The 15,980-nt window shown below is 33.5% G+C and overlaps 1 protein-coding gene across 6 annotated transcripts; it reads right to left on the reverse strand.

Annotated features, from left to right (window-relative positions):
• Window positions 1–3,418: 3,418 nt before the first annotated feature.
• Window positions 3,419–13,246, reverse strand: LOC137818768 (Spc97 / Spc98 family of spindle pole body (SBP) component). 6 transcript variants are annotated; one of them, XM_090296492.1, is made up of 20 exons: window positions 12,990–13,132; window positions 12,682–12,758; window positions 12,158–12,292; window positions 11,456–11,604; window positions 10,065–10,148; window positions 9,888–9,986; window positions 9,679–9,770; window positions 9,008–9,080; window positions 8,770–8,922; window positions 8,511–8,630; window positions 8,350–8,403; window positions 7,198–7,281; window positions 6,966–7,040; window positions 6,748–6,879; window positions 6,540–6,665; window positions 6,355–6,462; window positions 5,980–6,042; window positions 5,092–5,166; window positions 3,808–3,998; window positions 3,419–3,706 (listed from the first exon to the last, which is right to left on the reverse strand). In XM_090296492.1, the coding sequence occupies exons 5-20, from the start codon at window positions 10,134–10,136 to the stop codon at window positions 3,571–3,573; spliced, it is 1,653 nt and encodes a 550-aa protein (XP_090152618.1). In that variant the 5' UTR covers window positions 10,137–10,148; window positions 11,456–11,604; window positions 12,158–12,292; window positions 12,682–12,758; window positions 12,990–13,132; the 3' UTR covers window positions 3,419–3,570. The 6 variants fall into 6 exon arrangements, 5 of the variants coding, with proteins under 5 accessions (XP_090152618.1, XP_090152617.1, XP_090152619.1 ...); XM_090296491.1 differs by having other exon boundaries at window positions 11,473–11,604; window positions 12,990–13,130; XM_090296493.1 differs by having other exon boundaries at window positions 12,682–12,900; window positions 12,990–13,129.
• Between the last annotated feature and the right edge of the window lie 2,734 nt (window positions 13,247–15,980).

The raw sequence follows: 15,980 nt of genomic DNA on the forward strand, positions 1-15,980 counted from the left end.
TACAAAGATCATGGATAGACATGAAATATCCGTCAAAGGAGCATCCATCCCACATATCTTAATAAAGTGGAATTAGGGGGATACGACACGGTGACATGGGAGGATGTGAAGACCATTCAGGAACAGTTTCCAAAATTTAACCTTGAGGACAAGGTTGCTTTGTCTGAAGGGGAGTAATGTTAGGACACAAAATCAGGATAGGACTTGGAATGTATATTATAGGAAAAATGTAAGGAATAAAGGGTAAGGTAGCGGTTAGTGGTTTGTAAAGTAGCAGTTAATGGTTTGTAAGGTAGTGGTTAGTGCGGTTAGTAGTCTTTAAATAAAGACCAACCGGTTTAGTGAAGGTGCACTAGTGCAGAAAGTTAAAACGAGTGCGGCTATTTTATATTTGCAAAGGCGGCTATATAGCCGCACTTGATCAACACGCATTCTTAAATCGAAGATTTACAAGTGCAACTATTTAGCCGCATTCGTAAATGCGATTTATAAATGCGGCTATGGTAAATAGCCGCATTCTTATTTAAATTTTTTTAAAAAAATATTAAAACCCTAAACCCTAAGGCAGCAATAGCGGTGGTAGCAGCAACAACGGAGCAAATACGGCATAGCAAAACCCAAACAGCAGGCAATGAAGCAGTGGTGACCTTCGCCAATACAAGAAAACAAATAGATAAGAGAAACAAAAATATATATATATAACCAATGGTGAAGAAGAAAGAGAACTCGAAACGAACTTACAATGGCACAAAGAAGACAATGAAGACTCGTAAAAAACTAGAGGAAGCATGAGAGCAGAAACAAAAGAGAAAATGAAGCGTTAGAGAACCCTTCGACAATGCAAGAAAATAAACAAATAAGTGAAACGAAATTTTTTTATAAATCATTGGTGAAGAAGAAAGAGAGGGAATCGAAACGAACTTACAATGGTACGAGAATACAATGAAACTCAGAGCATAAACAAAGAGAAAACGCAAAGCGCCAAAAAGAAAGAAAGTATGAAAGAATACGGCTATTAGTAATAGCCGCATTCTTAAACCATGCACTTTTATTTATGAATGCGGCTATTATAAATAGCCGCATTAGTAAATCATGCGCTAAATAGCCGCATTCGTAAATCATGTGTTTTGATTTAAGAATGCGGCTATTACAAGTAACCGCATTCGTAAATGAAATTAATTTAAAAAATGTCACCGCGTTTTGAATGACAGCGGCTAACCCTAAAATCGCATTAAATAAATAGTCGTTGTTTATACATTTTGTGCTAGTGGCGGTTACGTTTTTTGAATACAGTTTGGTAGACAGGGAAAGTCCTGTGTAAAAAGAATAATCGTTTCCTTTGTGGATGTTCTCTGTGTAATAAAAAAATAGACAATAATACCAAGATATAGCTCTAGTGGGAAGGCATGTCGGAAATGGAAGCAACTTGGGAAGAGGTAGGAGTGATACAAAAGTATTACCCCAATTTCGACCTTGAGGACAAGGTTAGTTTCAATAAAAGAGGAATTGTAAGGGACTCAAATATAAAAGAAAAATGTTATTGGAGGACCAAGCAACAAAGAGAAGGACACATGGCAAAGATTAGAAAAGAAGGGACACCACATAAAAGTCAGAGAGAGAAAGTGCTTAGAAAGTGGAGTGACTACCTGATTTAAGGATATGAAAGGAAAAAAGAGAGATATGATGAAACTTTTCTATACTGGAATTCTCACCCTATTTTTAATTCTTATCTTCTTTTATATTTTGTTAGTGAGTTTGGGTTATGAGTCTCAATGAGTTGTGACTCTTTTCTATCTTTATTTCCCTTTCTAAATTTGAATAATGCACAAAAAGCATATCCAACTAGTTTTATAGTTTTCATTTTGCAGTATTATTTGTTTTCATGTGGCCATTCCATATATACACATTTGCCCCGATCCCATGTTCATTTATGCTGAAAAAACAGACCAAAAAACTTACTTCTCAAGTTTGAATTCAATGTCAACTTTTGCTTTCGCTTAGATTTGTTTTGTCTTGTAATGTTGAGATAGCTTAAAGATCAAGGACTACAATAGTAAATAAGGTATACAAGACTTAAAAAAGTATACATTTAAGCACATATTAAAAATTATATAATGTGCTATTACAGAGATTATAATTTAAAGGTATAATTACCTTTTTGGTCCTTATATTTGGGATCAATATTCAATTTAATATAGTGATTTTTAAAAAAATTAATTTGGTCTCAAGGTTTTTTAAAAATGTTCAATTTGGTCCCTTTCGTTAAGTTTCCACCAACGACATTAACTGTTGATGACGTGGAGCACACAATGGCATTGATTTGCACACATGGACTGAACTAAATTTTAGGATTTGGGCTGAACGAAATTGGAGAAAGAAGATTGAAGGGAAGGAAGGCAGAGACGGAGTCGGAGGCGGCAGTGGAGGCAGAGGCGGAACTGTATGAAAATGTTGGATGAAAAAGATTTGTTGGTATCTATGTCTAGAATCTCATCATCAACCAATGCACTAACAAATGATCATGTAAATTGTCAAAAATGTTATGATTTTTTTTCTTCTGTGTTCAAATAACCGTCACTCCACCGCACTAAAAAAATTAAAACAAGAGAGGAAGAGAACGAGACCCACGACAACACTCAACAAAATAAAAATAGAAGAGAGGAAGGAACAACCACAAGAGAGAGGGACACTAGCGACGAAGAACGACTACTGCAACGACAGTGAGCGCGACGATGACGAGCAAAACGACAGCTGCAGGCGATGATCGCGATCACAGTCACCTCCACCTCCACCTCCCTTATCTCCACCACCATAGATGTCACCGCCTCCACCTCCTTCTCTCCCAATCTTCTTTCTCCAATTTTAAAACCCTAAAATTTTGTTCAGTTCACGTGTGCAAACCAATGTCACTATAGGTGTCAATGTCATCAACAATTAACGTCATTGGTGAAAACCTAACAAAAGAGACAAAATTAAACCTTTTTAAAAAACCTACCAAATTGATTTTTTTTAAAACCACTATATTAAATTGATTATTGACCCAGGAACAAAAAGGTAATTATAGCTAATTTAAACTATTAATTCAAATAAGAAAAAAAAATTACCCTACTATGTAATAGATTCTTGAAACACTAATTTATAGTAACAACAAGAACAATTTTTTCTTACAATCGCTCTAACAAAAAATACCTCTAAAGTTTTTACATGTGCATATTTCTTCATTTTTGTGTGTATTAAAGGTATTCCTCAACTCTCTTCTTACAAAGTCCTTTTCTAATAAACAAATTAATAATTACCATAGGATATTTACCTTTACAGGTACAGTTAAATCAGAACAAAAGCACAAGTAGACTGTATCGAAATATCGTTGTCTTTGGCGGCCAAATCATTACTTTACCAAGTAAATTGAGCAAAACCGTAGAGAACACTTGAAAAATAAAGGATTATTTTTCTCAAATATCGTTACAAACACAACTATCGGCCTCGGTGAGAGTGTCAAGAACACCTATACTTGAAAATCACGTTACCTTGTGCATAATTGCTATCATACATACTGCAAGTTAAAGCCATTCATAAACCATTTTGTTCATTTTTAACACCAAGAATCCATTGTGCAAGATGAGCCAGATATGGTTCTGCCTGAGAGTTATTGTTCAAGATTGATCCAAGACTCTGAAGCTCGGTGTTAAACTCTTTCTCAAATTTGCTGCAATTTTATATTGGTCAGAACGTTAATATGACATGAAATAATTAGTATAAAATAGAATAAGCAGCACGTGTACTGAAACTATTGCTTTTGGGGCTTACAGAACAGAATCAGTGACTGCCACATTTCTGGTGGTTGACTTCAAGACCTGACCTGACTTCCTTTTGGCTTTATTCAAGCCAACTGAATCAATAGGTTCCTCTGAGTTACCTAAATCAATACAAGATGACGATATAAGCCACTGGGTTGCTGCTGAATATTGTAGGCACATGGATTTAAGCCTCTCCACCTTCTGCAATTGAGAAACATCAATCATGAGTAGTCATGAACCATTCTGATTAACAAATAAAATAAGCAAGAAAATGTATTTCGTATTAAACTTATGAACCTTCACATTTCATATAAACTGTAAACTTGTTATCATATTGCATAGTGTCTATTATAAACGTTTCACCCGGTCAATAGCAAACGAAAAGTTTCATGTTAATTCACAGCCATCATTTGCTTCTTGTAGCATATGGAGCTCTAAATATAGCTTGTATTTTCGTATAAAACATAAAAAAGGATGGGTAGCCTTTTGTTAAACAATGTATCCTAGAATTTCAAAATTGTAGCGTTACAAGAATACCTACATATCAATACTACAAACCCCTTTTGATTTTATTCTTATTAAAAATTAAAACTATCATTTTGTTTTTACATCTTGGTTTTGTGCAACTTTTGTTAATTCAAGAAATAAAAAAATTAAGGTTTCATAACCTGATCAAGACAATGAACTGAAAAGCTTGTTCGGTGAGAGGTTGAACCAGCTTAGTCATTCATTGAACCATATGCCATTATATTGATATTTATTTTTTCTCCAACTCAAGCAAAATTTTACAATAGAAATCATCCACGATATTTTCTCCAATTTATGTGCTAACCAAGTCTAGTTTTATTGCATTACCTACTTCAAACTTGAAAAACAAATGTTGTAAAATGAAGGGAGTTAGGCATATGCACAAATTGGTTGGTTTTCGTCTCTCGTATCAATCTTTTATCTTCATAACTTATTTAAGGCTTCTACCCATCAGAATATATTTCGGTCAAGCTGTTGGTTTTGCATGTTAGGTTAAATGAATTTAGTTGATTATGCTTTTGGTATGCATGCCAATTAAACTGAATTTTAGTTGATCAAGGCCATCTTCTCATGTTGGCCATCAAAATATGAAATTGGCTATGCTATTTCTATATGCGTGTATTTTTTCTATTATGAAGCTTTTAGCTAAGATATTTCTTCCATGGGAAAAGTAATAATTACATAGTACCCAGAAACAGTAATTGCATAACCATTAGAGTAAAAACAAAAACTTAGGTGAGTAAAACAAAAACAAACAGAAACTAACCTTCAGCAGCTCAGGTAAAAGAAGTAAACATTCTCTCAAACATTTATCAAGGAAAAAATCGTGATGTTGTATAACCTGTTTCAGACAGAAAATGTCAAGAATTAAACATCTAACAACCTACCCACCTTAAAAAAACACAAAAGACAGACTCGCACACATTATGCACATAACAAGTAATTTCTAACTGTGTAGTAAATACTTTGCATCAGATGAGAACACTCAAAGAACCATATCACAAAATTTGGCCATTGTAGTCGTAGAGATCAAGGCCTTATAAACACTGCACCAAAATCCCATAATTCCATCGTGGATCTTAAGTCCCATACTTTGCAAATGGATCCTAATATTATGCTAAGCTCCACAACTTAGCACGCAACAAGGACAGCCATGCACTAGCCCATTTGACTAGTCCTGGATAAACATAGCAATGCTCACTCGTTTACAGCCAAGTGATATGGTGAAAACTCTAAGACCAATTGATAAAGGCCAAGAGAACCTCACCACAGAAGCTAGCCATTATAATTGAAAAGCCCAATGCCTTATAAACCCTACACCGAAATCCATACTTCTAATATGCAACTGAATGTTCATACCTCAATTTGATCATAACTATTTCTGTACATGGGCAAGAGTATCCCTTGTACTTTCATTTTAACAAACACATACAAAAGAATAAAGGCCAAGAGAACCTCACCACAGAAGCTAGCCATTATAATTGAAAAGCCCAATGCCTTATAAACCCTACACCGAAATCCATACTTCTAATATGCAACTGAATGTTCATACCTCAATTTGATCATAACTATTTCTGTACATGGGCAAGAGTATCCCTTGCACATAACATGGGGTATGCATCAGTTTTTAAAATGTAAGACCACAACAACTTACCTCATCTATGCTATTTGCTGACTGAAGTCTGTTATACATCACATGCCAATTTGGTTCAACAACCTAAAAAATAAGGTAAATGGTCATAAACCAAGAACTCGCCTAAATGTTAAGCTAGTCAGTTTAGATACCAAATTTATAAAAAGAAAAGGCTAAACCTGTACCCAATCCTATATATGTCAAAAACCAATATTAAAATTAATCTTTTGCAATTTAAAATCATCATAAAATATAATTTGAACACAAAAATATAGATTTAAAATTTTCAATTTAAAGCAAACATACTTATATTAAACAATGGAAAAAGGGAAGTTTCTGTCAAGTAGAAAGATCTCCAAAGTTTAATATGTTAGGTCAAAGAAAAATAAAACCTGCCTCAAATGTCAGATAGTGCAGAAGGCTATTAATAAATTTAAGCATACTACGGCAAAGAAGAGATGATCTGGAGATAGCAGTTCCACGTGTATTGAGAGCACGAACTCCCTACAATATGGAACCAAAATGCTGTGAATGGAAATGAACACGACAGACCAAATAAAGTAAGGACACTATAAACATACTTGATGTACTTGCCACGCTCCACACAACTGACGGTCAACATGTTTACAGTGGAAAAGGAAACGAAAAATCAATTGGTACTTTGTGAGGGCTTTACGTGATAATACTATAGAAAGTGGCCAGTGCACCTAAAACCAGAACCAAAAGTAGAAACATTAATGATGCAAACGGGAGGAAGACTTTCATAAGTATATAAAGAAAAGAAAAGACCTTGTAACTTAGTGCAAATGTTTCAAGTCCAGTGATGCTAACAGTTTCCTCCAAATCATTATCACTAGAACTTCTCTGACTAACTTCAAGATCATTAAATGTTCCCAACCTTCTAAGCAAAGAAGATTTTTCCTGGAAGTGAAATGTTTACATCATGTGTGAAAATCTGACATTTACGCCTCTAAAAGAGTTTCTTACAAACTGAATTAGTTACTTGCCACAACACAGGTTAAGCCTTCGTGAAAAGGATCCGCTGCAGCTGCTGTAGTACGCAATGCAAGGTCTAGAAGTGACTAAACAGAAGAGAGGAAAAACATACAAGAGAAAAGGAAAGACATATAATTAGAATCTAGATACCTTTCAAAATTAAATAGGCAAGTGTTTGCCAACTTGAATTTACATGTAGAATAAAAATGGTATGGGAAATTAAAGGATATTTCATTACGATACCTGCAGCTTCTCAACTGAGACTTCATCAGGCTTTTTTGCTAGTTCATCCCGTGCAATATCCATAAAATGTACTAAGAAATCACCCTGTATCGTAAAACTATGAGTACGATCCAAGAAAAAAGGGTGTTTCTGAAATGTACATTATCATTGGGAATTGATTCTTTGAGAGGCATCTATGCAATCACATATAAATGCATAATTTGACTGTAATATAAAAATAGTTGTGTAATAACTTCCTCCTGATTCAGAACTTGGCCTATCATGTGCTCACGCAAGACATGGTTTTATGATCAGTTTGGAACCATTGTAACTTTTGGTCAAGCAAAATTTCAGAAATAGACAAGTTTTGTAATGATTTTCCATTTGAAATTTTTCCTTCCTTTCAATTCACTTGTTACTAACATAAAACCTCTTTTTATAGATGACAATGCCTACAGTAACTATCATGAAAATAATCATAAGGTCATCTTCAATTTTTACATAAAGCCCTATGGATATGATAGTCAACCTGATAACCTTAGGTATGGTCAAGAGCCAAAAAGAACACGCTTGATTCTTGAATACCAAGCTTAGTTTGTTCCTAATTTCCTAAAAACCTCCCTTTTCCATATGATAGCCCTCTCTCCCTTCTCTTCTACTCAACAAAAATTGTGAAATCATAATGACATTATCCCCATCAAAAGTTTAAATCCATCTATTACTGAATTTTATGACTAATCTCTTGAATCATGATCATAAAGCAAGGACTAAAAATTCTACTGCAATTTGAAAACATTCAAGTGGTATTTGTTTAGAAAACCCAAGTACAAGCATTGCAACAAACATTACATCTGCATTTAGAACTGTGTTTATCATTCTGTTCCGTTCAAACTTATGCCTTCAAAGTAAAAATAGTCAGTTATTAGGGTGCATTTGATTTACTTTTTCTTTTCATTTTCCATTGATATTTCTTGTTAATAATTGCAAAAGTACCACTTTATTTTATATTTCCAAGAATTTGTGACAGAAAATAACTGAAAACAAAGTGTCATCTTTTGTAATTACTAGTAAAAATATATCAAAAAAAGAATTAAGAAAATTAATAGCCAGTTTTGTTTTGCCAGCATAGCTAATTATTGTCTCCACAATTGACAAAGATGATCATGATCATACCTGATCAAGAAGAAGATAGTGTTTAATTGACTTCAGCCTTCCTGTTAGATCATACTAAACATAGGAACACACTTTACCATCACAACTAGGATATTTTAACAATAACTATTGCAAAAGTATTAAAATGTAAGCTGAGAAACTTATCACCATATAAAACTCACCTTTTCCTTAATGAGATTCAAGAGTTCACTGCTTGCAAAGTTATAAGCAGCCTTAATACATTCAAGATAATGATGATTTGATCCAAAACTCATAAGTTTTGAATTTTCTGATGGAGGGACCTAACGTAAAAAGTACTTGTATTCAGTGAAGCAATCACTTTTAAAAAAAAGAATATTTTTATTACCACCATCTGATCTTAAGTCAAAGAAAACAAAAAACTAATTCTAAATACAAAGTACAAACACAACAGTGACAAACCTGAACATTGTGTCCACATTCTCTCATGACATTTAAATATTTTCCTGTTGTCAAAATTGTCCCTGCAATATTTGCAAGGAAACTAGGAATTCCATCTTTAAGGCTATAACGTTGTCGCCAATACTTAGCTTCATAATCCTGGGTGAGACTCTCCTATAGAGAATTTTAAACTGAGACTATATGAAAAAACAGGTTTTGATATTTTGGGTAGTTATACGTTATAAAGATTTTGATCTACCTTCTGAAGAGATTTGTCCTCTGCGATGAAAAATTCACCATAAGGATCATCTATTACACCTTCATAAACCCATCTGCAGCATTGTTCAATTCCCAAGTTAAAAAGAAAATTAAATCCTAAATAGGGTCAACTAAAGCTTATTAACAAGAGAAGTCAGCACAGTGATAAATTTTATGTGAAAGTGCTAAATAATTTTTTTACTGCACCAAAGGCCTTTTTGTACGGGAATGGGACGAGAAAAAGAAAATGATGATCTTCCACTCCTGTGCCAAAATATACCTCTAATTTTGGGTTATTTTAAAGATCCAAACCAAAGAAAAGACAATAATTACTTAACTAACCTCAACTTTCTACATTTTTCTACTTTCTTCCATCAATAACTTCCATTCTCTAAGATCAATAGAAGCCCAAAACTAAAAAGAGATGCAACCATGGATGGTGTGTTTCCATGAAAGTTTGGTGCCAGACTAATTTGATCAAGAAAAGGGGAATATATGTCTGAGTATGCGGCTGTAATTAATGAATACAACCATTGACTAATACAAGTTTTACTTGTATTGTTTGTGAAAAAGATACAGGTAAAATTATAAATACATTATCAGAATTGATAAATTGAATTAGAGAAAGCAACCTATATATTTGATAGTGAAGGATGAAGAGCAAGGAGAAACCTTTCTAATATGCTCATGTAAGCACTACTTGCACATTGTGTCATTTTCTCCAGCATCAACCGCACAGCATTGTCCCCAGCCATAGCCTTTGCCTAGATAGAGTAGAGGCCATAGTAGAGAGAATTAAGAGCTTAAAAACTTACTCACGAAACTAAATGAAGTGTTGACTTATACAGAGAATGGTAAGAATTACAAGGGAACTTCATTACCTGGCTCTGAAGTAAGTTAAGAACAGCAGACCCACAAATGTTGCTGACTGAAGCCTTCTGTATGACAGTGGATAATGCCTGCATTGACCTCATCATGGGCTGAAAAATATCATTAAAATAACCATTAGAAAGCATTTGGAAAATATTTACTTGAACTCAAGAAAGATAAATCTGTACCTGACAATAAAACCACAATCCTTGAAGGGAAAGTCTCCCAAGCCGAAATTGGTGTTCAAGCTGAGCCACCATAGCCTGGTAATCCTGGTAAAGATAACCCCATGAATATAAAAGTATGTTCTAATTACAAATAGTGTATTTCAATCATAGCAATATGATTTGGCAGAACTGCAACAAAGGAAAGCATCAATACTCTGTTACAAATTATTGCCTAGTACAAAGCACCTGCAAGAAACTCCAACACAAAAGGAACAAGAATACAGAACGACATGGCAATCAACAGAATCTACCTAAAAATTATCACTTGTTGGTTTATTCTAATGACAGTTTTACACTAAACTTTTATGGCCAGGTTTGACTAGTTCCAAATATAATAATATATGGTAGCCAGTATCCATTAACTTCCATTTGATCTCCTGTACTCACCCACCCCCCTTCATTTTTGAGCTTTCACCTTTGCACTCTTGATGGTTAAGTAATTTCATCTTACTAATTTTTGTTTAGAAAAGAGGAAAAGGTAATTGTTCCCAATACTTTGCTATGGTCAAGCATAACCGACATCAATTTTGGTTACATTGAGATACTCTATTGGGAGGAAGGCCTTGGAACAATGGTAAGTATCTATAATTGGACTTTAAGACCTAACTAAACTCAACAAAATTAGTTTGTGAGTTAAGGATTTCCCAAGCTATGCATGCATTAAATCGGTCATATCTACAGTCAATGCAGGATCTCCACATGCCCCCCTCACACCCAAGACTACACAATTGGAGAGTGGACAAATGCAGGTTGCCCAATAACAATACCCCCTATGACTAGGAAGTAGCAATTGACATCTAGAATGTAGGCAAATACAGGTTGTCCAATAACAAATCCAGGATAGGCTCTGATAATCTTAGATTTAGAGCTTAAGGATTAACTCAATTGTACAAAAACCATCTTACAAAGTAAGGATTACACAAGCCTTACAAAAACTAAATTGGTCATATATTTCTAACCGATGTGGGATTTCAATAGTAAGGTTGTTGCCTTGTGCCCTAAGGGTAAGATTTAAATTTAGGAAGCACCCCCACCCCTTGCTGGAATAGGGCTGACTGGCTGCATACATCTACCCTTTCCAAACCACACTAGATAGAAGCCTCAAGCATTGGTTTCGTTTTTGGTAATTATTTGTAATTTCATACTAAAATAATTCAACGTATTCTATTGACACCTCAATCTAAATGTCAGATGAAAATACTCAGACCTTGTGCAAATAGAAAGCACAATACAAGAAACATTCAAAACATATGATAGCCCAACAATAGGTTATTTCCTGCTACAAAAGTGAATACACATATATAAAGTAACAATCAACCATTTCATGCAGAATGTAAGACCAACTGACTCACTATTCAGGAAAACCTACGAGAAGAAGTGCCCTCAGTGCAGCAGAAAAAGCATGATTAACCAGGCCATTCTGGAACTGAGACCTTGACTCCACAAACTGGTCAATCAACAAAAAACTCTTGCAAAGAGGAAATATCCGTTTTGCCAATTCCTGCAATATACAAATTGTCTCAGAAACAGTTACATGAAGTGCATCATCAACATTGTTCATAATCTAAAGTTACAGTCACAGAATAGTTCTATTATCCATTCCACTTACTTTAGCTTACCACTTTGTGTCTTCATTGCATCCACAATTTGGGGGCCCAATTACAATTGCAGGTCAAACTTTTAAATGATGTGAAACTTAAAATCATAATTGGTAGAAAAAAAAATAGATATCTTTTAATTTGAACTTCTGCCAAAAATCAAGATATAAATTTCAGTAAAAGAAATGCATTATTTGAATTATAAGATAGATGCTTCACATCCCGAACAAGAGTCTATGGCATTAAAATAATAACATTTACAAGTTAAAAATATTGAAAGAAAATACTAGTAAAACAGTACGTTACGATACTGTACATATTGAACACCCTATAAAGTTGAGTAAAGAGCACTTCCAATTTGGCTCGGATAGTTTGCAACTGAAAAATGTGGAGGTTTAAAACCTAATGTTAAAATTGAAGCTCAAATATGGTAACAGAAATCATGATAAATCTCACCTGCAGGGCCAAATCCATTGATGGGTCGACCAGGAAAGAAATATCATCATTCTTTCCACGAACTGTTTTGATTAAGACGTACCGTCCTTCAATGCCAACCATGGCCGAGAGCACATCATCAATAACAATAAGCTCCTACATTTCAGGAGCAAACACACAAATAGCTGAAACTTCTAAAGCTTAACACCCTTGTCAGACAATAAATGCTTATATCAACAGTACTTTGAAATAAAAACTTCCACAAAGCAGAATTTACATATATTATCACACGCATGAATACACAAGAACTAACAAAACAAATCTCACTTCTCTAATCACAAAAACAGATTCAGTCACTCGGCACTTGCCACTTCAAAAACTCTTCATCACAAAAAAAAAACAAGAACAATAAAGAAAACTCCATCACTCAGGCACTACAAATACTAACATTCACTGAATTCCTAGCACCTTAACACACAAGCGTTATGAAAACAAAACAAATACACAAAAATTCCTGCGAAATTAGTTTTAAATTTTCCCCTCACATTAGGTCAAAATTGTCCACAACATGAGCCGATCCACGCAACAAAGCGAGAAAAAAACCTGAAGCTGCAGCCAAGACCTAACCGGAAATCCGCAACCAATCACAACAAATGAGAGAAAACACACACAAGCAGTAAAGCAGTGGATCGAACAATGCTTCTCCCTAACATTGCGAATTCGAGTTGATTTAGTTACGAAAATCGATCGAACTATGCTTCTCTCTAACATTTGCGAATGCGAGTTAATTCAGTTACGAAAATCAAAAGGCGAGCAATTAAATAGCAGGAACAGGCGAAGAAATGAGAAATACTTGAACCGATGGAGAGTAGCATCCTATTGGTTTTTCGAAGTTGGCGACGGTGGTTTGGTTCATTTCGGAAAAGTGTAGATCGGAGAAGAAAAGAAGAGTGAAGAATTGAAAGGAAAAAGAGTGGGGAAAGTGTTGTGGGACAGAATGAAATTTTGTTGAGGGTTCCTTTTATATATACCCCCACTTCTTTGTTCACCGAGTGTTTTGAATTTGAATTTTGTACAAGCAATACAGAGAAATGGAGTTATGCACAGATTGAGGAGTTTGAACTAGAAATCAACCTTTTAACCATAGATTTTATGACATGTTTTGTTCCATCAAGAGGAGTAACATTTTAAAATTTAATTAATTGAAGAATGAAGAAAAAAATATTAATTTTAGAAATTAATCTTAATTTTTCTTTCCATTATCTCTTAAATTAAATAGAAAAACAAATATTAATAATTATTGTATTTATTTAATTGAATTAAATAAGCTTTTGGTACAAGTCATTTAAGTCTTCACCAAATACTTTTTCACAATTTAACAAAATATTTTATACACAAGTTATTTATGATTAAAATGAGTATTTTTTTGAACTGCCACTAATAATAGGGAATTTTTGTCAAACAGTCACTTTTGGTTATTGATTATTCCGGAATACTTTGCATGATAATTAAGAAATCATACTGAAGCTCATGAGGATAATCGTACATAGAATTTAACCAATATTTTCTTATTAATTAATAGAACATGATCAATATTCTTTATGAAGTTTTTAATGGATGTAGAAATTCCAGTAGAGTTTTTTCCACAATACAACATGGGGTCTCATTTTCTTCTTCTTCTCCTTTTTCTTAAATTCCTTTGTATAGGTTTTGAAGAAAGTTAGTTGAGAAGTTTTACCTCTTTCATATATCCTTTTGTGTCTGAAGATCTTGATTAAGTAAGATGCATTAAATGTACTGCAAACATTATGTTCCTTTCTTTTTTATGTAATTTCCTAATGACTGGATGTACTTATCTCTTTTTGGATAATATGTTTTTGTTTGACTTTGCCTAAAGTGCAAAGTGAACGAAGTAGATAATCTTTTCAGAGTTGTCAATGTCTAGTGTTAGGGAGTTGTCGTGGAAAAATTAGTTTTAACTCAAACTTTGAGTGATTTTGATGTTGAGTGATTTTGATGTTGAGTTGTACTTGAGAATTATAACAATTTTGTAAAACCACCATATTAAAATCACTATCATTAACACGATTTTTTGTAGTGTAATAATAATATTATTTCTAATTTTAGGTTATTATAACCACACACATATTTTTATTAATAATCATTATAATAATTAATTATTATGATAAATTTGAATTTAGTAATTATATTTTGTAAAATATATAGATTTAAATTATACTTATTTAAAAAAATGAATATTCTAAATTAAAATTAAGAAGTATGTATACACACATTTTCTCATTTAGAAGTTAACTCAAGTGAAGAATATAGTTATCTTTTGTCACTTCTTAAGTATCTTGTTGAACTTGGAATAATGAAGTTGCTTTTTTTAATGCTTATTTTTTCTATAATTTCAATAAGCATTTTCATCAACTTTAACATCTTTATTCATGGTGAAATTTTCATATTATCTCTTTTTGGATAGTATGTATTTGCTTAACTTTGTCTAAATTGTACAACCACACGAAGTAGAAAATCATTTTAGAGTTGTCAATACCCAATGTGAGGAAGTTGTTGAGAAAATAATAAATTTTAAGAGATCTTAATGTTGACTGGTACTTGAGAATTATGACAATTCACTAATGTAAAATGAAGAAAAGAATGTTTTTTATTTAGTGCGGTTTTGCGCTTAAACGCATTCGTAAAAAACGCAATGACATTTTTTAAATTAATTTGATTTACAAATGCGGCTATTTGTAAAACCGCATTTGTAAATCCTTTTTACCCTAACTTTTTTTAGCGTGCCTCACCACTTTCGTAGTTTCTTTCTATTCTTGCCTCTCGTTTGCACTATTCATCCTTTTTATGTTTGCCTCTCATTGTGTTGGCCGAAGAAGTTCATCTCTTTCGTAGTCTTCATTATAAGTTTGTAAGTTTTTGAATCGTTTTATTCCTCTCCATCTTCACAAATGCCCGTTTTATAAATTGTTTTTGTTTCCTTGCATTGGTGGTCGAAGGTACTGTTCCATTGGCTACTCCGTCGCTGCTCCGCCACCACTTCCGCTACCACCGCTGTTGCTCGCACTCCCCTGCTACTCTTCACCACCAACGTTGGTTCACACACAAGGTTGGTGTGCTGTTTTTTTTTTCTTTTATGTATTATAATTTGTATGTTTTAAATTTTATATTATTTAGTATTTATTATATTTTGAATTTGTATGTTTTTTTATGTATTATAATTTGTATTTTTTAAAATTTATATTATTTAGTATTAGTACTTATTATATTTTGAATTTGTTTTTTTTGTATTATGTAATTTATATTAAAATTTATATTATTTAGTAGTTAGTTGTTACTTTATATGTTATCTTCGACATAGAACACTGATTGAAAAATCCTAACCATTCCAGAATATATATAATGGATCGAAATTGGATGAATTATGTTCGTATAAGTGACGAGTACGAAAGAGGAGTAGAAGATTTTATACAATTTGTACAACGTAATGCGATTAATAGTAGTCATGATGGAGCAAATATCAGGTGTCTGTGCGTTAACTGTTTGAATGGAAGGATATTGGATGTTAATATAATGAGAGAGCACTTGCTATGTGATGGGTTTCTTCGATCTTATACAACTTGGACATGGCATGGTGAATTATTAAATTTACCACGTGTTTCCGTAACTGAAGACTACGTGGAGTCCACCATGGATGAAGCAGTACACGATGATGTAGATGATGATCGGTTGGAGGACATGATTCGTGATGTAGGAGCTGAGTCTTTTGCAAAAGCGCATGGATATGGAAGTGTGTCAAGCGATGCAAAGACTCCATTGTATCCTA

This window comes from Phaseolus vulgaris, chromosome 10, assembly GCF_051622355.1.
Source record: "Phaseolus vulgaris cultivar YP4 chromosome 10, ASM5162235v1, whole genome shotgun sequence".
NCBI classification, from domain to species: Eukaryota; Viridiplantae; Streptophyta; class Magnoliopsida; order Fabales; family Fabaceae; genus Phaseolus; species Phaseolus vulgaris.